At 41.8% G+C, this 26,655-nt stretch overlaps 2 protein-coding genes across 2 annotated transcripts in view; both read right to left on the reverse strand.

Annotated features, from left to right (window-relative positions):
* Window positions 1–13,496, reverse strand: LOC146983193 (uncharacterized). Its single transcript, XM_085784643.1, has 5 exons — window positions 12,979–13,496; window positions 11,485–11,652; window positions 6,573–6,697; window positions 3,317–6,062; window positions 1–1,435 (listed from the first exon to the last, which is right to left on the reverse strand). The coding sequence occupies exons 1-5, from the start codon at window positions 13,429–13,431 to the stop codon at window positions 935–937; spliced, it is 3,993 nt and encodes a 1,330-aa protein (XP_085640769.1). The 5' UTR covers window positions 13,432–13,496; the 3' UTR covers window positions 1–934.
* A 5,494-nt stretch (window positions 13,497–18,990) lies between these two features.
* Window positions 18,991–26,655, reverse strand: part of grapa (GRB2 related adaptor protein a) — a 33,863-nt gene continuing 26,198 nt past the window's right edge. Inside the window, exon 5 of the mRNA XM_085784656.1 lies at window positions 18,991–19,444. Within this exon, the coding sequence (XP_085640782.1) occupies window positions 19,259–19,444 (186 nt within the window). The 3' untranslated portion in view covers window positions 18,991–19,258. The remainder of the gene's footprint in view (window positions 19,445–26,655) is intronic.

A 26,655-nucleotide genomic window follows, 5' to 3' on the forward strand; every position in this document is an offset into this window, starting at 1 on the left:
GTCAGTAGTTTAACACATTGTTCAGTATCACACAAAGTGCAGTAATCTATAGATACAGTAGGTCTGTACATTTACACTCAGTCGCTCAAACAGTTTACTGTAAACACAGATGCACAACGTTCACATTTGCTGAGGTAAGTCCCAGGGCTGATGAAATACTGTACAGAGTGGTTAATGTAGAACAACAGTTCATCTTTGTCACATTACAGTTGAATGACACAAGACCAAAGCAGCCTATTCAATGTGCAATGAGCAGCACCGATAGAAAAGCCAAACATTTGAGGGTGCTTTACATGATCTATATACATTCTTGGTCTATATGGTTTTTGGTTGATCCTGGAGATTTAAAAAAGTTTCGCAATAAATCTGTATTCAGTTTTTGATAACTGATGTCAGATAGGTGAAAAAACAATGAGAAATTTGGAGGCTGACCGACTGACTTTTGGTAGCATCACAATCATTTCAAAGAGGCACCTGTGTTTCAACTCCAGATATCACAGCCTTTGGTAACGTCAAAGGCTACGACCTCCAAAAGAACAAAGCTCAGAGTTCAGTCAGTCGGGCAGTTTGGTATTCAACATGAGAAGAATGTTGTAAGGTTTAAGATGAAGGCATCTGAGTATGAGTCTGTTAAGAAAAAGAAACATAGAGGAAGACAAACTCTTCTCCAGTCACACTTCCTTTGGTTCAGTAAAGATTATCATAATGCACATGGGTGGTTTCATCCTGATAACTGCCCTGTAGAAATCAACTTGTACTCATCACCCTCCATTAGATGAGACAGCAGCAGGTCAACCAGACAAGTAATGGGTCATAGTTTAGACCTTAAAGTAGAGTCCACTCTGTGTTACCAGGTCATGACTTTATGAAGCTTTTCTTGAAGGTGAGTGTACCAAAAATGAGGGCAGGCCTGCTTTGGAAAGACATGACAGGACTAGCTTGTGCTCTTGTGTCCTTGTCCTGGAGAGCTGGTCTTGCTTTTCTTACTCCTCGCTGGCAGCTTGCTCATCTTGTCCTTCAGGTCTTTAAGCGTGTACAACCTGCCAAAGGTGAAGTTGAATGGAGCCTTTCCCTCTTCCTGCTCTACCGCCTGATTCTTGAAATCCATGTTCGAATTTGTGCTGAGAGAGGAGGTCCGAGGTTTTTGGCTAGGTTGTTTATTCTGTGACTGTCCAGTTTGTGACTTGCTCTCGACCTGCTGGGATACCTCGCCCTGCTTCCGCACAGGTGCAGACTTGACAGCACCCGCTGCCGTTGGAGGCGGTGGCCTGGAGGGAGCTTTGCGAGGAGGAGAGGCGTTTATCAAGACTTGGGAACTCTCCTGAGATGCCTTGCTTTCTGCTTGGTTCGGCTGGTGGTTTTCCTGAGCCTGAGCTCCTACTGGCTGGGTGGCTGAGAGGGGTCTGGATGGTCGAGAAGGGGAGGATGCTCCTCTCTTGACATGAGGATGGAAGAGAAGATAAGATTTAGGGTTTACTATACAAGAGTGTGCTTGCAATATACTGAGAATTTGACAACTCTCAGAAGAATTGCTGAGTGATATAACAGCTTTGTTGCAAATGGAAAAGAGAGGTTCCTGGGTGCAAATGAGAGCTCTGTTTTACTGTCACTTGTGTTAATATTACATGACTGGCCTGAGTTAAAACATGCCACCTCAACACCTCACTGACTTCAACACACTATTGTTAGATGAAAAGTGTAGACTCAGGGCAACAGTGAGCGAGTTGGACGTGGGACTATAAATCTTTTACAGACTCATTAATATTTCACCAGTGCGAGCATGCGTGCCGCTTCATTAAAAGTATGTCACTTTAATTCACACACAGTCACCTTGTTCAATTATGAACCAGTGTCGTGTGTTTCGACTTAGTGATGCTCTGCTGGTGCATACTCACAGGACCTAGACAAAGACAGGAGCTTGTACATTGCACTTCATAGACAGACAGATAGGTAGATAGATAGCTTTGCCCCATCACTGAAAATGGGGAAATAGTTTAAATTATAACAGTTTGACTTTGTGTTAAGGAAACATAAACCACCTACCAGCACCTCTAAAGATGAGTGTAAAATGACAAATATGTTAATTATGTATGCATCAGCAGGGAGTCATTAGTCATGTTTCCATCCAATTTGTATCCCAAATCCTAAGCAATTTTTTTTTACTGCGGTAAGCGGAAAAGCACATTTGTACACATTTCCATCTGCCGCAGTTATGCACTAATTCTCAATTCCGCTGCCAATCTGCAGGAAAAAGAAGACGGTGCACGCGATGACGTCATAAGCACGATGACAAAAAGGTAAACAAACGGGAAAGCCGTGGCTAAGGGAAAACAAGGTGGCAAAAGAGAGAAGATAATGGAGAGTTTTGAAGAAATAATATTCCAGACATGTGGTCTTGGAAGAGTTATAATAACAGCCATGTCTGCTTACTTGGCCGTGTTAGGAGCAGTTCAGAGACGTCGGAGAAGGCAAACGGTTGCTATAGCAATGGCTGCCCAGATGGCCACAATACCGGCACGTCGTCGCCGTCCCTATACATGGGAACGTAGGTACACGTCATCACTTGCGCACATAACCTGTTCGCTTATCCGTTTTAATAGCACTAAAGCGCATTTATCTGTCTGGATACAGCAAATTTTCCACCTACTCTTTGCACAAAAAAATGTGATGTGCATATTTGGTGTTTCCACTCAGGTTTTTTGTGCATTAAAATAGGTGGATGGAAACATGGCTATTGTCATGCAAAGGCAAATAGGTACGACTGGTACGACTCACTGGATAACTCACTCAAAAATAAAACTTCGAAAACATCTTAATCATCAGTGAGCTACAAAAGTTGTGATTTTGTTACCTGTGGATGCTCTGTACACCAGATTAACTGTTTCCAGTCTGTTAAGATAGCTTCATATCTAGTTTACAGAGCCACAGTCTACGGTGCGTGTATCGGTCCAGTATCAGTCTTAAACTCTTTAAACTTGAAATTATTATTTTTTCAGTCTTATTTTTGTGATGGTGGAGTGTATTGAAAAACAGATGGAGAAATAAATGTGCTGTTCAGAAACTACCTTAATCAACTCAACAAATAACATGTTAATATTAATAAACCTTCATTTTCACTGCCAACCAGGTAAAAAACGATTTTAAACCTTTACTACTTTGATAACTTTTTGACGAAATGTAGCCTACACCTCTGTGCTTAACTATTATGTCACTAGTGTTTAGAAAACAGAATTAATTGTGATTACATAAAACGGTTTGTACTATTTTTTGTTAGATTAAAAAATATTTTGAATATGAAGATGAGGACTGTTCATACCTTCTGTTTGCTGATGTCTTTTGTTGACTGTGGTCCGTCTCGTCTCTCCACTCCACTGGGTCCGCCTCTCTTCTTCACCACCTTGGAGTCTGGCTCTGTCTTCTTCTCTGCTAAACTCAGTTTCTTCCCCTTGTCATTCTCTTCATTGGTGTCCTCTGTCTCCTCTCCTGTTTCCACTTTCTCAGGTGAGGAGGGAGAAGTGGAAAGTCGTGAAGGCCCAGAGGAACTCTGTGTTTCATCACTAGTGGTATTACCGATACATACAGGCCTAGTGGTAGTGGTGGTGCTGGTTGTAGCATTTGGGGTATTTGTTAGTGTCATGTTTTCATTATCCACCTGCGTCCCATTGGTGCGAAAAGCTGGGTCATGGAAAGGAGTGTCACTACATTCATAAAACTCCTCCGAAGTGGTGGAAGTGGGAGTGGAGTCCTCCCTTGACCCGTCACTGGTGGGCGTAAGCATTCGGAAATCTGGACCGACAGACGTGTGGGTCTGTAAGTCTGGGATGGACATGCATGAATAAAATCTGTCTAGGGCTGGAGTGCGTGCCGGGGCATTGACGGGACGCAGTTCTCGCGTGTGTGTCGCCGAACGCAGGTCTGGCACGTGTGTGTCGTAGACATGCAAGAGCAGGGGTCTTTCAGGTGTGTGTGTGCTTTCCCGTGTTTTGGGGGTCTGCCGGGTATCTCGAGAAGTGAAATCGACGTGCGTGTTCTGCTTTGTCATATCCGTCTCACTGTTATTTACGGCAGAAGCAGGGGAGGGTGAGGGAGAGTCCACAGTTTCCAACACATCTGAATCAGCTGGATTCTCCTCACAATATGATATTCTCTGGGGTTCATGAGCTCTCACATGGTTTGTTTTGCCTTGTATCACATTCTCACTTTTTTCATTTGCCACTTCAGAAAACTCACAACTTGTGAGGGTTTTTTCTGGGGCCTCAGTGTCTTTCTGTGCTGTGGCTTCACTGTCTGTTTCTGTCTTTGGGTTTATTTTGCAATCTGTTGACGTCAAACTCTTTGGCTCAACTCGTTTCAGAATTATTTCTTGAATATTCACACTATCTGCCTTTGCTGCATCAGAAATCAAAAGATCTGATCGGGCCTGTGGTTTGGTTTCAGAGGCTGATGGCACTTCTGCTCTGTCATCTTGCAGTCCAACTGTTTCCTCATGCTTTATCTCAGGGGAAGTCACATTCTGCGTTTCCTGTGGAGCTTCTTCAGGATTTTCTGTGTCATCACTGTGTTTTTCAGCTTCTCTTTCGTTTCCACTGCCGTTCTGTGCTTGTGGGACCATCTCCAGGTCTTTTTCTTGTGGTGTGTGCACCAAATTTGCCACATCTGGCTTACTGTTGACCACTGGTGGCTCCGGGCTGGCGTGTCTCTCAGGACTCCTGACAACACTGATCTTAGGCAGCGTCATGCCGTTGCTGGTGCTGTCCTCTCTGAAAACCAGCTGGACAGTTCGAGGTTTAGGGATGGGAGGAGTTGAGGTCAAAGAAGAGGATATGCAGGCCAGAGGCTCATTCGTGGAAATGTTCGCTGTCCTTGAGTCCTCTGCAGGAACAGGGATGTGCTTTTTGGTCCTTCCTTGGGTGTCTTGAAAGGCGCTATATAAATCGAAATTGTTATTATTATTATTATTTTTTGGAGAGGGGGAGGTGGAGCTGACAGAGGAAGTGTGGCTGTGGTCAGTGGGAGTCATTTTAGAGAAGCTTTGTGGCTGAATATAAACATCCTGTGTGTTTGAATCTGTCTGTGACAGCTCTGTCTTTGTTTTTGTGTGTTGTTCCGGGTTTGAGTTTGAATTAGTGAGGATGCTCAACTGCAGAGTCCTGTACTCATCACCATACTGTGCATTTACACTAGTCTTTGTTTCTTTTGGAGTATCGTTAGGAGTGGATGTCCCATCACTGGACAGACAAGGCGTGGTTGCGGTGAGGTGAGGTGTGGTGTTGTGGTCTGCATCTTGGTTGGTGGGTGTGTCTGAATGCAGTTTAGTCTCAGTGTCAAGAGCCTCAGTTGTGTCAGGTTTAGACTTGTCACCAGGATCTTCAGTGCATTGTGTTGACTGAACTTTGTCCACCACAGACTCTCCTGCTTGTTTCCCACTTGGTTTGTTCACCTCCTGGTGTTTAGCAGTAAACTGTCTGGGTTGGGCAACCTCTGGCAGGGTTTCCTCGGGCATGCTGAATGGACTGCTGAACCTGATCGCTTGACTTGTTTCAAACATCTCAGATCGCTGCAGATGGACCTGAGTTGGTCTGCTGGCATCCCGAATGTTAATGAAACCAATTACATCACTGGGGGGGTCAGGCTCTGGCCAGGTGGGCAGGTATGAGATCAGCTGCGCCTTTTCTAAACCAACAAGTCCAGGATGGAGGGGAGGAGCCTCCTGTATACTGTCTTCCCTCCTCTTCCTCCTCCTCTTGGTGTTCAGGTCCTTGGTGTTCACTGAATCTTTGAGGCTGTTTTGGCCAGAAGAAGTAATCGAGCTGGGATTGCCAGAAACAACCAGGGAATATTTGGGGCTGTACAGTTTCCTAGCAAGAGCAGCAGAAGGCAGGGCAGGAGCGACCAGTGGGAGAGGCTCCTGCTCAGGTTCTGGCTCTGTGGCGACCTGCCGGAGGTCAACGGACCTTGAGTTGGCAAAAAGGAAGCGAAACAGCCGGTCGAAGGCCTCCACTGCCTGGCCTGTAATCACGGTGATGAGGTTCCTGTCCAGCCTCGAGGACATCCAAGTGAAACTACGCAAGACAAAGCAAACAAAATTAGACCCCGCCATATCCGTGAAAATATACTGTGTCCAAGTAAACAGCAATAACTGAACAATTAGGCAACTTCTCATATTACATACAGTTTGTTAAGTGACACATCTGTCCTATCAGTTTCTGGAGAAACTCAGATGTGTGTGTGTGTGATGCGGATGTTTACATGTGTGAAATTAACCTTAAGTACAGAGCCCAAAATAAATGTGTCATGTGCCACTTAAGTAGAAACTGTACTATACGCACATTGATTTGTCTTGAACACTGGATATGCGCCCAACCAGTTTATCTAGTTTGTAGGGAATGCTACACGATGGACACAGTGCATTCTTTATTCATATCCAGTGTTCATTGGACCAAAGAGAGGTGGAGCACAAAGAGATAATCTGTTTTTCTTTCAGTCAGTTTATCTCCCTCTCACACCCTCATGCACATACACAAACAAATGCACGTACACACACCAATGCGCACACACAAAAGAACACTTACCTGTACGACCCAGACATTGCTTTGTCTCCATCTATGAACATAAATCTGTGCCCCAGTTTTCCTTTGACCCTGGTGCACGACCGAGTGAAGAAGTCTCCGCCTTCAGCACAGCGAACGCGAAGGTGCTGTAACACACACACACACAAAAAGATATTCATCATCCCTCATCATCTGCCATCTGTGTAATGTAAGGCTGCACAACATACACAGCAGTTAATCCATCTCCATCATGACATTGTGCCATTTTATTTACGAGAAGAAGAAGAAAGATTACTTGGAATTACAGTCACAACAAAGATTCATAACCCCTGGTGTCAAGTATAGAAAGAACAAAGATGATGTGATCTTATTGTGCTTTGAACACTTGTTCAATGTTTGATGATCGGCCTGCATGTAATAAAAAAGTGCAAAAACTACCATTCAGGACAACTGCTTAGTGTATAAACTTTTGGTACTTTTATCAGCATCATTATTACAAAGGGTTTTTACACAGAGAAAGTAGCAACAGCAATTTCCCACTTTACTGCCAGCAGACTGCTTGACATTTTCAAACTGCTGAACAGCTACACATACCACATCCAGGGTAAGCGCTGTGATTAAATCTTACACAACCCACAACATGCCATGGTTTCAGTATCTTGATCCCAGCTATGTCACCATTCTTGATCATCTTGACCAACTTTTTGGGCTTTGTTGGAACTTGTCTGTTTTACCTATTTGTCAGGAAAAAACACAGCAGACTATAGTGTCAGAAATATTTAAAGAATAAACTCTGGTGTCCCACAGGGGTCAGTTGTCTGTCATGAAGGCAAATATGAAAGAAAACTGAACAGCTGATAGATGCTGGTTGCTTTTGCAACAGTCTCCATAGACCTTAATGGCTGCTCAATGCTACAATCACAGAAATGAGAATATAAGTATAATATTTAATCCTATATCGTCTATAGAATTTGTTCACTAAGCCTTTATGTAAAGTTGCCCTACATGTGTAGAGTATGTGTGTTGCACATTGCATACACATATTCATTTGTTTATTTATTTACTTTTCTGCATCATGCACATGTAAACACAGCATATTGTGATTGGTTTTCAGGTGTGAAACTATGGCTATAAAGCAATATATTCAGTGAGTGGCTGAGCCAAGATTCATGATAATAAGTGGGTGTAATGGTGTACACTGTTGTGCTCATAAAAAAACTTTTACGATGTTTTAGATAAGAGACCAGACATGAAAGGTTGCTCGAGATTAAAGACTCTGTTAAATGTCTTGATGTTTCTTTGTTACTTCCTTAATTTCTTTAGGACAGCCCAGAAGTGAGTATGGAAGATAATGTGAAGAATAAGCACCAAGAATTCAAAAGCTACATCTCTGTTGACTCCAACGTCTGTATTTCTTAATGGAATGTGTCATTACGGGCCAAAAATGTGTCCTATTAAAAAGCTCTTCCACACGCATCAGAAATATGCAGCCATTGTGACATGACGGATCTATTGTCAGTGTTCAGTGTCACATAAGCCATTGCCTGTACACATTTGTTAAATGAACTTAAACCAACTGGAAATGATGTGATTCAAGTGTTTCAAGGTATTAGTTCTTGTTTGTCATTGTCAGTGGTAGTGACAGTGGTAGCCCTCGGGGAACCAGGAAACTCCTGTTTGTTCTTGGCGCCTGGTTATGTTGACAGTTAACAACTCTTACGGATGAATTTTGTTTATGTGGCTGGCTGTAGTTGCCATTACCCATGGACATATTTGACTCACTGATTTGCCCCGGGGACACCTAAACAGACCACTATTTTTGGTTGTTTTAGATTTAGACTTAGACCGTCTCATTTGGGTGGAGCACAGGTTCAGTCTGGCCTTTAGGGCCCTGAAAGATGCAACCTCGTGCCAGGTCTCTTGGATCGGACATGCCCTGACCTTTGATGTTAACTTTGTAGTTATGATATAACCAGTTATCTCAATAAATCAGATTATGGCTTTCTTCCTTCAAGAAACACTTGTTTTTGCCCCTCCCTTGGCTTGCTCTTTCCCTCGGAACATTCCTTTGGCTACCTGATTAGATAAAATCAGTAAATTGCTTTTGTGTGTGTTCACCTGCAAGCTGTGGATGATGAGCACTTAAGTTGTCATGACAAGATTTCATGTGAAAATACAACCAGCTAATGAGCTTTGATCACAAAGTACATAGTGTCATAAATAGAGATAATGTGGATTTTGTGAAAATATTCATCTCTTAAGTCCACAGGTTATCAGGTTGAAGGGTCACTGTAATAAAAGTGTAATATATCCAAAACCAGGCGCCTATTTGCCTGCATAAACCCCCCTGATACTATCTGCTGTGTAACTGTCACACTTGTCCTCTCTGCTTCCTGACAATCCACCTGTCATTCAGCAGCCAAAGCTAATAGCTCTATGACACTTGTTACTTGGGGAAATTTCATGTTAACTGCTCAGTACAGCTATCATTTGGCTACCAAATTTCCTGGGATACAACATAGTACCAACAGCTTCCATCATGCCGGAGAACCACTTGTTATGTAGATGGCTGTATACGCTTCTCTTTGGAAAAAAAACCCAGATCTGCTTCAGACGCTGCTGCTTACAAAGTAAAATATGAAGTTGTTGTGACCAAGTACGCTCTACCTAGCTGTCAAACACACCTCACCGAGCGCCATTTAACACTGAATCTGCTTCTTGACACAGAACTCTGTCAGCCACACAGCTAACGAATAAACATCAACCAGCTGTCACAGTTAATGGGCTCTGATGTGCGTCAGGTGTAGTGTCATGTGGAAGCTGTACAGTAGCCTACCTGTGTTGGCTGACAACTCAAAAAACCTTCCAGTTATAACAGATCCATTCTTGCAAAAACCATTAAAGAAAGTCATTGCGTGGGCTATATTTTCTGCTATGAAATATGTGTTTAATGTATATACTATCTAGTAACTTGAGGCTAAGTTGGAACTGTGCAGCTGTTTCGCTGTGGACAAGTTTGCACATGATTCTTGCAGATACTCAGTGAAATAAACTTGCTTTACTGCCTCACTCACTTGTCATATAAACAATATGTTTATATGTATAAAAAACAAACTGCCACTTAAGACATGTGGGACTTTCTGCTGTTGTGCTTATAATCCAATTCTTATCCAGATGGTACTGAATGTCTGTCAGGCTGTTACTCTCTTGGTGTTTCACTTTAGTTCTTCCAAGGCATTACTGTAAAATGACAGAGGGGAGATTGTCTTTGTGTGTGCGTGTTTGTGTTTGTGTGTTACATTAATCTGTGCCTGTATCTGTTCCTTTATATCTCCACAATGCATAAGTGTGCATCAGTGGTTTCAGCATGTACAGATAAACCCCAATGTACAGATAACTTGTGCTGTGATACTTTTATTAATTAACAAAATAGTGTCTTTCTTCTGCCTGTTAAGCTGTGTATACTCAACACTAAGTATCATTTTGAACATAATTAGTTTAACACCTTGGGAGCCTCTAATGGATGTACCATTTTCTAAACTTTCTCCTGAGAGGAAGGAGGACAAGCAATTAAAAAGTTAAAAACTGTGAGATGCTGCTAACCATTATGTATCATATGCTGTGTTCTTGGGAGATAATGACACCTCTCCAGAGATATTTGTATTGGCTGACTTGAGACAGATAATTATGTTTGCTGGTTTGGCAGCTTAATAAAAAGATTTATGTCTTAATAATTGATTTAACCAAAAACACGGTTGTATTATCACTTGTCCCGACTCGAAACTCGAAACTCTGATCTGTAATACAATGTGTTTTTCATTGTAAATGGCCAGTTATGGCGAAGAACATTCAAGGTACACATGAGGTAAAAGGTTCATATGGTACAGTGCCAGCTGTCAGGCTTTGCTTGTTGTTTGAATCCTTGTGTGTATGTGTGTGTGTGTTTGAGAGAGAGAGAGAGAGAGAGAGAGAGAGAGAGAGAGAGATGCATGGTAAGTGAAAGCACATGCCATCTGCATGTGCTTTCACTTACCCATGCGTCAATTGCACATCTTTCTTTCACAAAATGATTTGTACTTGTGCTTTGTCATCTTGTTGTGTATTTCAGTCTGAGATCGAAATGATTCTCTTTTGCACAAAAGTGTGTATTTTAAAACTAATCTCTCTGCATATCCTTATATCCTGGAATTCTCCCTGGTAGCTAAAGATCAAATATTGGCTCTTGATGACTTGATGAAGATAACTATTTATACCATGAAGGGATAGTTCAACATTTTGACAAATTCGCCCATTGCCATAATCCTTATAGTTTTAGGAGTAGGTTTGTTACCTTTAATTGTCGGTGCAAGCTATTTTTAGAATGGCGGAGCAGAGCGGAGGCTCATGGTATTTCTTGGTTTCCCTCATCAAACTCATCAAATACACAATCCAACAAAACGCTGTCGTGGACAAGTTGTGACCTGCACATTCACCACACTTTTCAGAGTAAATTCATGAAAAACCGCTGATACGTGTTCCCGTCAGGGACAGTTTTTCGGCAAGCAGCCTCTGTATTTGCCTCTAAAACAACTCTATCTCATAACGTTCTCTTACTATCTCATAGCGTGGTGAATGTGCAGGTCACAACTTGTCCACAAGAGCATTTTGGATTTGTTGTATAGTCTCTCCTAAGACTATAGGGATTTGCCAAAATGTTGAACTATCCCTTTAAGGAACTGAATGTACATTTTTGGAAATCTTATATCAGGTGGAACCCAAAAATGGTGATACTTGTTGGTCAGTATGACTCAGTCCTTAGAAGATTACAATTTTCACTTGTGCAATGGAAGTATAACAATCCATTAAACATTGATGACATTTTGACTCAACTGGATGAAGGCTTTTCATTTTCTGACTTGGGGCCAAACTGATAGAGGGGGAGATGCTGACTCACCTTGAGGTGTCCAATGTGCATGTTGGCCCTCTGACACATGGACAGGAAATGAGGTAGTGTTGTGTGTTCCAGCAGGATGTAGACAGACACCCTCCTCTTGAAACCTGCATCTAGCAAATCTCTAAAGATGTCTACGTCAGTGAAGACGTCCATCACCACTGCTATCACCTGGACACACACACATGGACACACAAAATTAGTTCCCTCACATTGGAAAATACAGATGTGAATGTATACTGTAGTTTCTGCATGCAAATGTATGAGTACATGCACACAGCTGTCACAGCGCTGATGTCACTGTCAAGTCCTATATTTGTGCATGCAAACATTATAGTGTTTACCCTCTTTTGGCATATTATAAGATTCAAGTTCCAGGTGTTTGAGTGAGACTAAGGCAATAATTAAGGGCTTTGGTAATTCCCAAGCGCTCTTCTTATATGAACCATATCTGTTTTCCCTGTTGGAATCTCTCCAAGAAAAACGCCCATAGGATGTTCCAGTGAAAAAACACATGCCACTGAGAAAAGCTTCCCTGAAATAAAACGTCATAAACTTGTGCCCTAAGATGAGTCAGCTGCAAGAACCCAGACAAGCACACACTCACATGCACATGCACCCTGCCAGTCACACACATATGCAAATATCCAGCATAACGCTCCTGTGTTGCTTCTTTCAGTCCCTGATAAAACAAGGTGCACTTTACTCTTGATTGCAGCCTGTACTCTGACCTCATACTCTCCCAGAGCCATGGCTGCTCAGTGCTCACATAGTGTCAAATTACAGGTAATCTTTAGAATGAATATAGATCACATAAATAAGCAGCTGATAAATCCCTGAAAGTCAACAGTCATTAGAGCATTTCAGAGGCCTGTGGGATTCTTTTACTGATTGAGAACCAATATTTAGACATTTATCCAGCCGCATGAAACTTGAGCAAGAGTTGCATGGGTTTACATTATGACAGGATGATAGGACGGACGGCTTTGATGCAACACATCAGAGCCAAAGAGCATAGAAACAGCACAGATGCACACATGTAGAAGAAATACCCAGCAAGCAGACATTGCTTAATAGACATTCATATTTCATTATAAAGCCAGTAAATAAAGGAAAAACAACCTCAACTGACTTGCCTGTAGCCGCCTTATTATTGGTCATTTTTAGTCCCAGATAGAAAAACAAATCTGGCCCGCATGCTTGTTTTCTCCTAGACCAGTTTATGCCCAGTTCCACTGCCCAAATCTGGCCCACATACACTACAGACCCTAACCCATATCTGGACCAATTTTGGAGCACACTGTAAAATCTTCCAGTAGCTATATGAGCCAGACTTGGACCGAGACCCCAAGCATACATTGGCCCATAGGTAAAATTTTGACATTTGAAGTGCCTTTAAATGCTTTAAGTGCTTTGCATGCTTTAAGAAAGTAAAATGTACTATATTATAGCCCAATAGCTGTAAAGTGAGTGTCCAGAACCACTGGTCCAACATACCTTTTGCGCCTGCGCAATCATTTTTCTAACAACCTCTTTGATGTGCGCCCCACCATCCAGGGGAGGCTGCGTGTAAACTGTGGTGCGCGTCACCCCCCGATAAGCATCGCAGTCCGGCCAGCCCAGGTCCATTTGGGCTACAGATGTGTCCGAGAGGTCGGGCCAGTAATGCAGTGACAGTGCGGGGTCGTCGTCCCCCGCATTCCCCGGGAACAGCTCAGAGCCCGGGTCATAGGTCTCCAACTCCCCGACAAGGGCGTCCAGCTCCGGGTCCGACAGGAAACCCCGTAGGCCGCGGTCCTGCAGGTACTTGAAAAACGCCTCGCGACCATCCCGGAGGAGAGCCTCCAGCGCGAGCCGCTGGTCTTCGCAGTATAAAAACTCCGGTTTGGACTCGTGCGTCCGCGGGTTCACATGGTTATCGTCGAGGCACTGTATCTGGGACAGAGCCATGTCTAGAGCCCAAAACACTGAAGAAGAAACAACAACAAAACTTTAGGAAGCCAACAAATCTCACGGGACACTTTCTCCTCCTGAACTTATCCAGGCTCTGGGTGAAGACAATTAAAGTGCTGTGAAGCAGCTCAGCACTTCTCCTCGTGACGTGGTAGTCAGTACATGATGTGGTCCGCTGCTGAGGTCAACCTTGAAATTCCTGTGACCGGACATGGTGCATTAACACCCGGCCGCTGTCATCCTGCCGCCGAGTGAAGTCGTCGCCGGTCTGAGAGATAATGTGAGTTTGAGTGACAATGGCACCGCCCGACAGGTGTGACCTAAACACACCCACCCCATACGTATGAAAAACACCCACACCTTTGCCACGTGACCTGCAGGGCTTTCCAACAACTCCCCCCTTCACCATTAACTCTATCGCTCTCTCTCTCTCCCTCCTTGTGTGTGTCTGTGTGTGTGCTTGTTTGTGGTATGAATGAAAAGACAGTTTTTTGTGTGTTTAACCTTTAAGTATATGGTTTGACCAGAGACCTGAAATGAACCCATTCCTCCTCCTATATCAAAAACGGCAGTAGATTATTACCCTGCCAGTTGCTGTCAAACACATCATCACACACATCAATCATCGGACAATAACCATCAGTGGATAATGCTCACACATTTAAACCTGCTTGGTGATGTTTTACCTGTCCTGTCCTGTCATGTTTCTTAACACTCCTGCCAGGATGGGAGAGCCCTAGCTAGGTTCAAAGTTAATACCATAATTATTTTAAACTAAAGCAATCATAACACGAGGAGATCAGGTTCAGATGTCAAAACATTCATCACAATGTAGAAAAATCAGTTAAGTTCAGTCTCTGCTATGTAGGTCATCATGACTCTGAACATCAAGACAATAGCTTTGAAACTGGTTTGATGTCCCACAGTAATTGAGGATCATGTCAGGTCTTGATAATGCTAATAAATTAATCCCAGTGAAATGTGTCATTTTACAGTGAAAGACAAGGACAGAAGGACAGCAGCCAAATCAAACGCCTTTAGGCTGACATGTTTAAAGAGGAACTGTGCCAGATTTCACTTTAGTTTATTTGTACCAATTTAACAGCTTAAGAGTCATTGTGATGGTTAAATAAATGACTTGTAACTTGTTACAGGGAAAATTGAGGCCCCCTGCCTTCCACCTAGCAACTCTTGGCTGAAAACCATGCAACTTGCAAGATTGGCACCACGACACAAACGCGCCCCGTAACCCGTAATCTCTTGTTTATGACAGATAAGACTATACACATGGTAACACCGTATATGATAAATAATGTTATCCGCCATTCCATGGATTGATTTCTCGCCGGCTTTGTTGTAAAAAAAAAAAATGCACTTGGCCGAGAGGAGGGTTAGCAAAACAGAGGAAAAGAGACTGGACTTACATAGTTCCCCTTTAAAAAAAAGGAGAAAGGGTGAAATTACTTAACAGTGAACTTCATTATCAGTGGATTCTTGTCAAGGCAGCTGTGTGTGATGTATTGACAATGTGTTGCTCCACGAGATGGAGGGAGAAAAATAGATCGCACTGATGCGTGAAGGTTGACATATGCAGTATGGATGCACTGTGGCATGGTGCTCACTGTGAGGTATTCATTAGTCAGTATGTCTACATGAACATAAATTATTAATTTTTGCAGTGGTTGCACAGGGTGCGTTGTAGCCCACAGGCTAACAGGGAAAAGAGAAACAATAGGAATGCGGTTAAATGTTTGTCACACTGATGAAGTAACACAACATCACCGCAAACTGGTGAAAAGTTCCAGGTTTGTTTTTGTGTCACCCGAAACCGTTTCGTTGTGAGTTTTGTGCAGAGCATGTGTTGTCAAATTGATGAAGTTTTCTACATTTAGCACGTTTGTTGTGTTGTGAATTTTTTTTTTTGCAGTGTGCTTGTGTAGTTGCAGGTGTTGTGAGGTCAGTTGTGGCGATTTCTCCTTCCACTGTCTGGGGTAAACAGCCTGCAGCCGTCAGACTGGTTCAACTGTTTCGTAGAATTTGCCTCCAACGCTTGTGAATGTCTCCGATGTCACAGCTCACACGCCCTCCCCCTACCCTTGCTCTTTTACTGTGTCTCTCATTCACACAGTTGACACATTGCCCCCTCAGCTTGCCTTTCCATCCCTCATCGGTATGCTACTTCTTCGTTGTCTCGTCTCTCGCCTCTCCACATATTTCTCACTCTCTATCCTGTCTCATTTCACTGCTGTCTCACCACTTTGTCTCTGTCTGCATCACTTCCCGCTCTCATCGGTTGCTTTGAACCGAGACATTTGCATTGCGACGGCGCGTCAGTGATGTTTAGTATTCTTATGCTGTCTCACGCTTCTAGTGTATGACACAAATATGCCGTCATAAATGTGTCAGTCTGTCTCACACACGTATACCGCAACCCCTTTATCTACTGCACACACTTCAAAGTGACTCTGCAGTGTAGAAAAAAGAGGAAACAGAAAACAGTAGTACTATTTCTGGTAACACCTTTAACTCCTTTTTCTTCTTTGCTTCTGAGTGCCTCTGGTGTATTGACTAACTGTCACTGACGAGCCAGAGGTGACTCTGTCAGGAGGGGAGAAATAGTGGATTATTGGGGGGTGGGGGGGGAGTGAAATAAAACAGAGATGATTCAGTAGTTAGGATGTTTTCTGTTTCCTGCGTCATTTCAAATATTACATCTTAGTGAGAGATGAACCATTCCTGGCATAGCAGCAGTCAGCTGTCAGCACACTGTGCTTACATTCTTGATGACATACATTCAGTGTTGGCGTCTGCCTATCTGTCATCAGTTGACGTGCTGCTCCGTCGCAGATGTTAATGCAATCAGAAGATTAATATGGTATAAGACTTCGACTTTAGTATGTCCTGTCACTAATGATAGTTTTAAGACCAAATGAATCATTATTGTATAATAACACTTTATTTGACACATTATAACCATACTTATAATGAGTTATAATGCAGTTATAGCACTGTATAACTATAGTTAGAAACACTCATAAATGATCATAATGCTTTATAACAATAAGCATTTTATCATGACTTATAAGGTCAAGTATTATAATACGTTATAATTGTTAGTAACTCACTGACAATGCTTACATCGATAATGCATCATAAATATAGTTATAATGTGTTATAATTGTCTTATAAACGTGTATAACTATCATTATAAACACTCAAAAATTATCATAAGGCTTTATAACAATAAGCATAACACATTATAGAGCATTCTAACTCTATTATACTACTTGATAATACCTTATAAGCTATGATAAAATGCTTTATACTGTGTTATGATTATTGTTATAAAGTCTTATGATCATTTATGAGTGTTTATAACTATAGTTATACAGTGCTATAACAGCATTATAACTCATTATAAGTATGGTTATATGGTTACAATGCCTTATAGAGATAGGCATCAAATAAAGTGTTACCATTATTTTTTTATTGTATTATTAGTTCTGTCTATATCAATGGTTCCCAACGTTTGGGTTGTGGCCCACTGTTGGCCCACTGAGGAATATTATAAAATGAAATGGAAAAAAAGAAATTAAGGTAGTTTTATTCTATTTTTTCTCATACTGTAGTCCATGGACAATAAGACAATAATAACAGTTTTAATGTTGTTGAACACTTTGCCATTGGAACACTTTGTATTCATTTTTGCTTTGTAATCATTTTTACTAAATGTGTTTGATGGTGCGCTCAAGGATTCATGGCATGGCATTCATCCGTAGCAGAAACTGGAGTATGAAAATGGATAGCTGGTTAGCAACAGGGGAGATTGAAAGGGAAGAGGCAGATGGTGAATTGAGTGAAACAAGTGGTCTCTCCCTATCACACAAAAAAGGAAAAGTGAGGTTCTCCTGTTTTCAGTTCAGACCTGGATGTCTGATCATTATCCCTGAAAAGAAGTGCTCTGAGAGGGCATCATTTGGCCTCTGTACTGTTACAGTAAGTGGTCAAGTGTGGGCTGCAAGCATTTTTGAGATTTTCAAGTGGGCCATGAGTTGGAAATGCTTAAAAAAACCACTCATCTACATATAAAATGTCAAAAAAAGAAAAGAAAAAGCGCCTTAACAAAATACAAAGACATTTTTTCACAATGATGAGATCCAGAGAAACTAGAAACACATTTTACCTAAAAGTGACATGAAGATGGATCAATGGATAATTAAAATATTCGTAGAGTAATTTTCTCCCATTTTACGATGATTTAAAACCTTTTCAGATGCAGTGACGGGTCCAGGACAGGAAGCTTTTACAGTAGTGGACAAAATGCAGGGATTATTTCTCCTCTCTGTGTCAAATACCACCTCAAATGTCATGAAATTGCAATATAGACTTGCATTAAATGGCACTGTGTGCACTTAATTCATGTGTATTAGAAAAAGAGAAAAGTCACAAAAGACACACACACTGAGATGGTTAGCTACAGAAATAAAGCAATATGTCATGGTTATGTGTGAACCCTGTGCTCCCTGTGTTATATTTCTGTAGACAAATACATGACAGAAATTCCAACCATCATTGAACAATAACGTCCAAGGTTCAAGTTCAAAGAGGTAAATGTATCACTTTATTGAAATTATTTGTCATTACAGGTTAAGGAAGACCGGCCTTAGTTATCACTTAAAGTCTTTGATGCAACAGAAACAAAGGCTTTATACAATGTTTTATTTTACTTGTAATATATGGATATTCTGTGGTTATACATGAATAAGAATAAATACATAGAAACAAACAAATGATCCATAAATTCAGTGGGGCGTATTACATTGTAAGCTATGTAGCCTATTATAAAACAAAGTGGCATCTGGGCAGTGTGCATCTCACTGGTCACTGGAGCACAGCAACCTCCTTTACTATTGTCCACACACCACAGGGATGTACACACACACACACACGCTCAGCATCAACACACGCAAATACTCAGCATTCACATACTCATCCACACATTCAATCCCTTTGAACACACACATAGAGTTTGCAGATATACACATGTTCGAACCCACTTTTTAAACACAGATCTCTTCACACACACGCTCAAAACCACACCAGTCCACCGAAAGAGAGAGAGAGAGAGAGAGAGAGAGAGAGAGAGAGAGAGAGAGAGAGACACAGAAAGGAATTTGCTGTGTCAGTATCCACTGAGTGTCTGGCCCAAATATTCACAACACAATGACTCTGTGTCTCTCTGCTCAGCTCACCGGATCTCCTCGTGGGAACGGCTGCAAAATACTGGAGCAAATCCTGACTCATCTGCAGCGGAGAAACCCCCTGCCCTTCCTCTACAAGCTCCCATGGGCCACAGGTTTTTTTTCCAACAGGTTAGTGTGTATGTGTGTGTTGTGTGCTTATACTTCGCCTGCACCAGTGCTGATAAGCTGTAATAAATGATTATGCCTGGCTGGGAGGAAGTGTGTGTGTGTAAGTTAGTCTTGTGTATAAGTGTGTGAGTTCTCCACAGTGTTTAGGTCCATATCTGGATTTTTTTTTTATATTATATTATCATTATTATTATTTACATGATTTAAGTGGCATGGAGTTGTGGGTTCAAGTGGAGACAATTTATGAGCCTGTAGCAGCTGATTGGGCGAGGCTTGTGATTGGCATGTGATGCCACAGAAAAAAGATGAGAGGAGCCAGTAACATATGAACAGTTCAGCAGCAGCTCCTATAAGTCATCTGCTCCAGAAATGAGTGGGCAAGTGCCAAGCAGGGGAGCAGTGTGAGGTGGGGCTGGGGTCAAGACGGCCCTCGGTTCGACTGACGGGTCAGGTCATTGGCACTGGTAAATAGGCTGGACGTACTCCGGCGGGAAGTAGCCCACGTGCCCATGGCAACGGCCCCGCCAGCGCAGCGAATCCGAGCAGTCAATGAGTTCGATGACGTCACCGCGCAGGAAGCGTAGCTGTGACGGGTGGTGGGGGTTGAAGTCGAAGAGAGCGTGTGCGTGATGGGGGCGCTGCGGAGGAGAAGGAGAAAAACAGGGCGGGAGGGGACAAAAGAAAAGAGAGAGTTAATAACTTTCTGTAACAGTCTGTATACTGCTCACTAGAACATTTCCTCCTGCTCTTTCATGTTAAAAGTGTTCTAATCATGCGGCGACAGCCTGCACACCTGCAATTACAGATTTATCCAGGTGTTCTGTTGTGCATTAACCTGTTCACATCATGTTTAAAATGTAATTGCATGATGAAATATAGTTTGTTTGGCTGCACTGTAGCCTAAATAGATACCTGCTTTGTTTCACTGTTGCATTTCTTTAAAATTTTGTTAAATTTCACCTCCATCTCACATCTCACCTGCTATATGCATTTCTATGTCTAAAGAATTTGGAATTTCTCTTCAAAGAAAAAAATATTTCTCTTCCTTCCTTACTAAAATACATACATAGGCAACATATGACTGTATTACTCTTATACAAAATAAGTTGTTCATACATACGTTAAAGGAAATGGTTTACTATTGATTTGTAAAAATTCCCTTTGATTAAAAAATTCACTGTGGTGAATAGAGTTGTTTTTCTCAGCTCCTGCAATGTATTCTGAGGTATTCTTCAATTGAACAGCCATACAACTGATTAATTTTTAAATTGAATGTTTCTTTGAAGCATCACTCTCGTTGCCTCAGTCATTTCTATATAACAAAAAAACAACAAAAAAAAACAACTTTTAAAAACATTATATGGAAGCATATGCCTCAGAGAGTTTAGATGAGATTTAATGAGTACCGCACTCATTAAAGATACTATGCACAGATACTCAGTGCTAATTGATAGTTATAAACACTCCTCCGCCAACTGATTATGTGTGAGGCCTGACATGACATGACAGCTGTGCTTTATACTGTATAGTGTAACACTTTAATACAATAGGGAAGAAAAAAAGACAGGTATCAGTTAGTTGTCTGATTTAGATCCAACTCATCATCAAAGTCTCAACATAATATGCTTTCTCATCCAAATGTGTAAACCTGACAAATCTCCTATTGTCAGGCTAATTGCTCCTCACTGTCTTCAGTTTTGCTAACCAGCTTCAAGCTTTTGCAAATCAGACCACCCATCTCCCCCAAAAAACAAATCACACCCTTCCTTCCGTAAGATTTTGTATCTTCAGGGACATTTGATATGATAGCGCCTAAAAAGGCTGTCAGACAGAATTACAAGGAGAAAGAAACACAAAGGGACATGTGTTTGAATATGTGACACCGACACACAGACAAGACAGTGAGAGTCAGACAGAGGACAGGTAGTCTTTAAAAAGAGACAGTCATGTCATATTTATAAACGACTTCTTGTCCACCCCCACACCTGGTGATATGATGGTATAAAATGTAACTTATACCTGGGCCGCAGAAGTTTGTTTTCACATGCCAAACACCAGTAAGTTAGGGTATTTTAGATTGCAGCTGCATGCTGTGGTTTAAGCTGGTAAATAAGCTGTGTATTTCATCATGTACACCTTCATGAAACATGTAAATCTCGCCACACAGCTCCTGTCCTCATAAACTTTGTTCATTATTGACTCCAGTTGGGCTTCATTAGCGCTGAGTTTTAAACAGAATAAATAACAAAAATGGTTATGTGCAGATTAGGAAATCATAGGAGACTGAAAGAGAATAGAGAAAGGCAGACAGGTAGACAGTGTGATGATGTGAGGCCGTGATGAGAGTACACATCTACGCACGCACACCTACTAAAACAACCGCAAGGCAAGGTGTGCTGCTTTCAATTCAGCCCTCAGACGATGCACTTTCTCCGTCTCCCTGTGTTTTCTTTGAGATCGCAAGAAGTAGCGTTTTTTCCTGCTCCCCTGATAGCCGACCCCCTCTGATCTCCGCTGACTACAGAAGTAAAAGCAGTTTAAGAGTAGCAGAATAAAAGCAGCTATTTTAAGGAGAGTGTCTTGAACTTAACTAACCTCTTAGCTGTCAGTTGCACTCCCACAGAGAAACGTTACGTGGATGCGATATAAACAGGGAGGAGAGCAGAGAGATGGGAAAGAATGCCTTATGTGTGTGTGTGTGATGGGTGTTGCAATTCTGGGCTTCACTTGGTGCGGAGTGCTAAGTTTTAGACCGAGGCCTGCAGTAATGGCATCCGGGCAGAGGCAGGCGCGCGCACACACATACACACACACACACACACACACACACACACACACACACACACACACACACACACACACACACACACCAGCAAACACACAAATACACTCACAAACCAGACAGTAGGATTAGGATCAAGAGACGCAGACACAATCTATCAGTCCCACAAATCTATAAAATCCTCACGGTGTTATCCTCTATTGTTCCACTGATCTAGTCTAGTCCTCCAGTTTGTGGGTGCGTACATGTTCACACTGCATGAGCGTTTGGGTGTGAGTGAGCATGTGTGTGCAGGCCTCTGTGCAGGCTGGTGCCTCTTGCAAGTATGTGCAGTGAGTTTATATGTAGCTGTGGCGATAGTATGCATCAAAAGGGCAGATATACCATCAAAATGCTTTAAGGGATTGTTCAACATTTTGGCAAATTGGCCCATTGCCATAATCCCTATAGTCATAGCATACCTCATATATGGTCTACCTATGTAATAATAATAATAATAATAATAATAATAATAATGGGTAAATATAGCCATAGTCACCAGAACTAAATATATTCCATCGTCTTATGTCTGCCCTTAAAGGGATAGTTCAACATTTTGGCAAATTGGCCCATTATCATAATCCCTATAGTTATAGCAGTAGGTTCATTACCTTTAATTTTCGGTGCAAGCTATTTTTAGAATGGTGGGGCAGAGCCGCGAGCTGCTCAGAGCTACGCTACGGAGGCTCATGGGATTTCTTGGTTTTCCTCATCAAACTCATCAAATACACAATCCAACAACTCCAAAACGCTCTTGTGGACAAGTTGTGACCTGCACATTCACCACGCTATGAGATAATAACGGAACGTTATGAGATGGAGTTGTTTTTGAGGTAAATTCATGCAAAACCTTTAATAAGGTACTAAGGTACTTTATTTGTCACATATACAGCTAGTACAGTGAAATTCTTTCTCTGCATTTAACCCATTCCTGAGGAGCAGTGGCCAGCCACGGTGCAGCGCCCGGGGACCAACTCCAGATTATGAGCCGTTGATGCGCGTTCCTGTCGAGGGTGGTTTTTCGACAAGCATTTGCCTCTAAAACAACTCTGTCTCGTAACGTTCTGTTATTATCTCATAGAGTGGTGAATGTGCAGGTCACAACTTGTCCATGAGAGCGTTTTGGAGTTGTTGGATTGTGTATTTGATGAGTTTGATGAGGAAAACCAAGAAATCCCATGAGCCTCCGTAGCGTAGCTCTGAGCAGCTCGCGGCTCTGCCCCACCGTTCTAAAAAAAGCTTGCACCGACAATTAAAGGTAATGAACCTACTGCTATGACTATAGGGATTATGATAATGGGACAATTTGCCAAAATGTTGAACTATCCCTTTAAGGGCAGACATAAGACGATGGAATATATTTAGTTCTGGTGACTATGACTATATTTACCCATGACAGCTAATGTAATATTTTTGTATTATTATTATTATTATTATTATTATTATTATATAGGTAGACCATAGGTTAACTGGGTAATGAGGTATACACACACACACTAGTGCATGACAAGAGGATTGGGTGCAACATGCACTCCATAGAAGAAGTGAATTAAAAATACAACTATATTAACATGTCAGTCTTATGCTGCCTTATGGTATGTCTGGAGTGTAATAAAAATTGAAAATAAAAGAAACAACCGAGACCCATGAACACAGCACTGTGATACTAATTGAACTGTGGATTTTGTGAATCAATCCACCGCTAGTGTGTGTGTGACAAAAAGAGAAAGCACAGGAAGAACCCATTCATTCATGGTTTGCTGTGAGGAATAGTAGTTTGGGAGGAGAAATATGGTCCCTCTATATCAGCTGCACTCGGCTGCCCTGTGATCAGCGTCCTCTCCGGCGCCCGTTCCAACCCACAGCGAGAGCTGGCAGTGGAACAAATTACTCCATAACATCAATTGACTGCAGCTTTGTACTAGATTTGTCTCTCCACACACTCATACAAACACGCGCACAGAGCTTTTAAATTGAAAAAAAAGAAGAAGAGAAACTGTGACACTGTCTCTGTTTCCGCTTGAAAATGACAAGGTGTCAAGAAGAGGGCAAAGTTTTGCACAAGCTTTGGGTTTGAAGGAAAAGCTTCAAGACACAAGGATATAGGGGGATACGCTGGTTGGAGAATGAAAAAAGAGAAAAGACCGAGAGTTATTTCCCATCCTGCCGTTGCGAGATAAGAAATGATCCAGGGCCATGTAATGAGCTGATGTGGAATTACTTTGGAAAGACTAATCGCACAATGGGAGGGACAACACAGAGAGCGCTGGAACACGATTCATAGATTAAACCAGTCCTCAACAGACTTTGTCTCTGTGATCATGTGGTGGTGTCAGAGACAGCGAGAAAGATGAGTCAAACCGGGAATAATCAGCCTAAGACAATGTTTGCATGAATCATTTACAGTATGTGGTTTGAAGTTAAAAGGACTTCTCTGTGCTCAATTCAATTAATTATATAAAGGTCTAAAGAGAGCGACGTAAGGACTCATTTCTCTTTGTGTTATTGTGCTTTTAGCGTCCCTGCTTAAAGCAAGCGATGGTACATGGGCAACTGAAGAACCGAGTATATGCCGTTAATAATTAATAGTGTTGCCATACTATATATACTTGACAGAGAGCATACACTATTAGAACACAAAGGCAGGGAAGAGTACTGCTGAATGAAGAGGAATAATATTATTAGGGTGATCATAGGTACAACAGTAATATAAAAGGATGGAAAAGGTTTAATGCATCTACCATTGAAGTCGTCCTGTCTTCTCTCTGACATCAACGTTTCTGCAAGTGACTCCTTAATAAAGTGAAGGCTGCTGAGTTATATGTGTAAGAGCATGTCGTGGGCTCAATTGGGTGCCAGGACAAAGCCCAACAGTGACTTTATAAATAATGAAAATATTTAAAAACTAAACTTTAATGTTATGAACAATAAGTCCCTCAACCTAATCAACAATACGGGTCATTCTTTCAACCTTCCCATATGACTCATATGGGTGTCCACAAATAACACACCAACAGCACTCTTACCAGACCGCCACTAGGCCTACTGGTCTTTGCTGTGGTTACAATAACAGTCATGCCTTTTGATACTAAAACTACCTGCGGTTTAGGAAAAGATCATAATATTGCTTAAAATAAGACAGTTCTCTCTCAACATTAGACAATATTTGGAAAAACAAAGAAAAACTCCAAGGCATTCTTGAGTTCATAAAAAAGCCTTTAAAGGTATTGTAGGAATTACCACCATCTAGCGGTGCGGTTATCTGAACGTATTCTTGATGTTGCATTCACGTGAAATCGGGCAGACCTCCGACAGACAACAGATGCTGCATGTAACAGGATAAACAAGCCTCTATGTAAACAAGTGGTCCGCCAGCACGAGGCAAAACAATACAGGCGTGACAATATGTTGTCATGGTGATGTGGTATTGTTTACCTGACCCACGTTTTACTGTCTTTCTCTCGTCAAGTAAAATGACATCCGGTTGGTTTGCCGACGGCCGTCTGCCTGACTGCACCTGACTGCACCTGAATGCAACATCAGTGCCTCCGTCCTTCCTCACACTACACAGTGGTGACAGTTTTAACAGGCGTTACCTGGAAAACTTTCTCCCCGAGCCGACAGCTCCGGTGAGTTTCTATGGTTACCTACGGTCACGCTGCCACTCAACGTAAAAAATGGCGATGCAACATGGCAGCCTCGGTTCAGTGCGTCGCCCCTTGTATATTTGTAACGACTTGTAACAACTCATTCTAAGGTACGAGAAAGCTTTCATTTGTATGCGGGTGTGATTCAACTTCAGTGAAATATGTATTTATGAAAGCAATATTTTATTTTTGCTAATGAAAAGCCAAATAAGTTACATACTGGGGCTTTAATTAATCTGGCATTGTCACAGTGACATGTTTAAAATGACTACGACGCGTTTCGGCATCAAGCCTTCATCAGGGAGTCAAACAGATAATTCAGATACACCTAGGTCTTTTGTCTTGGTGTTTAGCCAATGACAAGCTGCCACTAGATTGCTGTGATTAGACAATATTTGTTGACATGGTAACATAGTAACATGATCCAGGGGCTTTTCAGGGGTTAGATAACATGACTGAGATACATGTACACCATGCTCATCTGTAATCTGTCACGTCTCTAAGAAGACAATGCAGAGTGAGGATGTTTATATGATCAGGTTTCCTCATCAACTAAAACAGGGAATTTGTAGAAATAAATTGAGGAGCACTTTGAAATAATTGAATACTGAGAGAGAACCTACATAGTCAGCAAATTACCTGTGAAAAAGGTACTGTCAACCCATCTTAACAGGAGGGATGTAAAAATGTGTTGAGATACATAAAGTGCACTCATTTGCTGTAGGCTTGACAAGGTGAAGCTGGCAGCTGCAACAACGCCGTGTCGTGTCGCGTCCCTAGTTAAAAAACTCTGCTCCGCCCCGCTTACGTATCGCATCGCGACCGTTCCCATTGTACTCCTGGTGTCAGCAACAAACCTAATCAGTGTAACCTGTTTTTGACAGTGAGTTGCAATTGTTTGTTAATTGTGTAAAAGCTAGATCATAGAAAAAATAATTGACCCCTTAAGATAAATTAAAACAGTTACGAGACATAAAGGTATGACTAAGCTGCTGTGATGTGATGTGATGTGGAAAGACAGATTAAGACTAAGGCCACAAAGTCATGTAGGTAAACACAGCACCTTCAGCACGCCACCCTCAGCTATGGGACATGTGTGACCTTATCTCCAGGTCATGATGAAGCAGCATGGTGACCTACAGTTCAGGAAAAGTCACACGGGAGTGTGCTGATGTTGAAGTGATACAAGGTTGCTGAGTCTATATGACCTGCAAAATGTAAATTCAAATCATTTTAATAATTGTTAAATCAGTTATTACATTGGTGCTTTCCTTGCAGTGGTCAATAAGGTTTGCAGTCAGGATTTAAAACAAGGCACGTACCTTAAGAAAATTTAGAGGAGATTTTTAAAGAAAAATCAGTGATTGCTGCTTTTGTATTT

This window comes from Trachurus japonicus, chromosome 8, assembly GCF_045865225.1.
Source record: "Trachurus japonicus isolate A0001 chromosome 8, Traja_1.0".
Classification (NCBI taxonomy): Eukaryota; Metazoa; Chordata; class Actinopteri; order Carangiformes; family Carangidae; genus Trachurus; species Trachurus japonicus.

Excerpts from the sequence above, each read along its gene's own strand:
- LOC146983193 (XM_085784643.1), bottom strand. The coding sequence starts at position 13,431 with ATGGCTCTGTCCCAGATACAGTGCCTCGACGATAACCATGTGAACCCG. Across the intron at positions 11,653-12,978 it reads TGATTGCGCAGGCGCAAAAG|GTGATAGCAGTGGTGATGGA; the intron begins GTATGTTGGACC and ends GTGTGTGTCCAG. Across the intron at positions 6,698-11,484 it reads TGCACATTGGACACCTCAAG|CACCTTCGCGTTCGCTGTGC; the intron begins GTGAGTCAGCAT and ends TGTGTGTTACAG.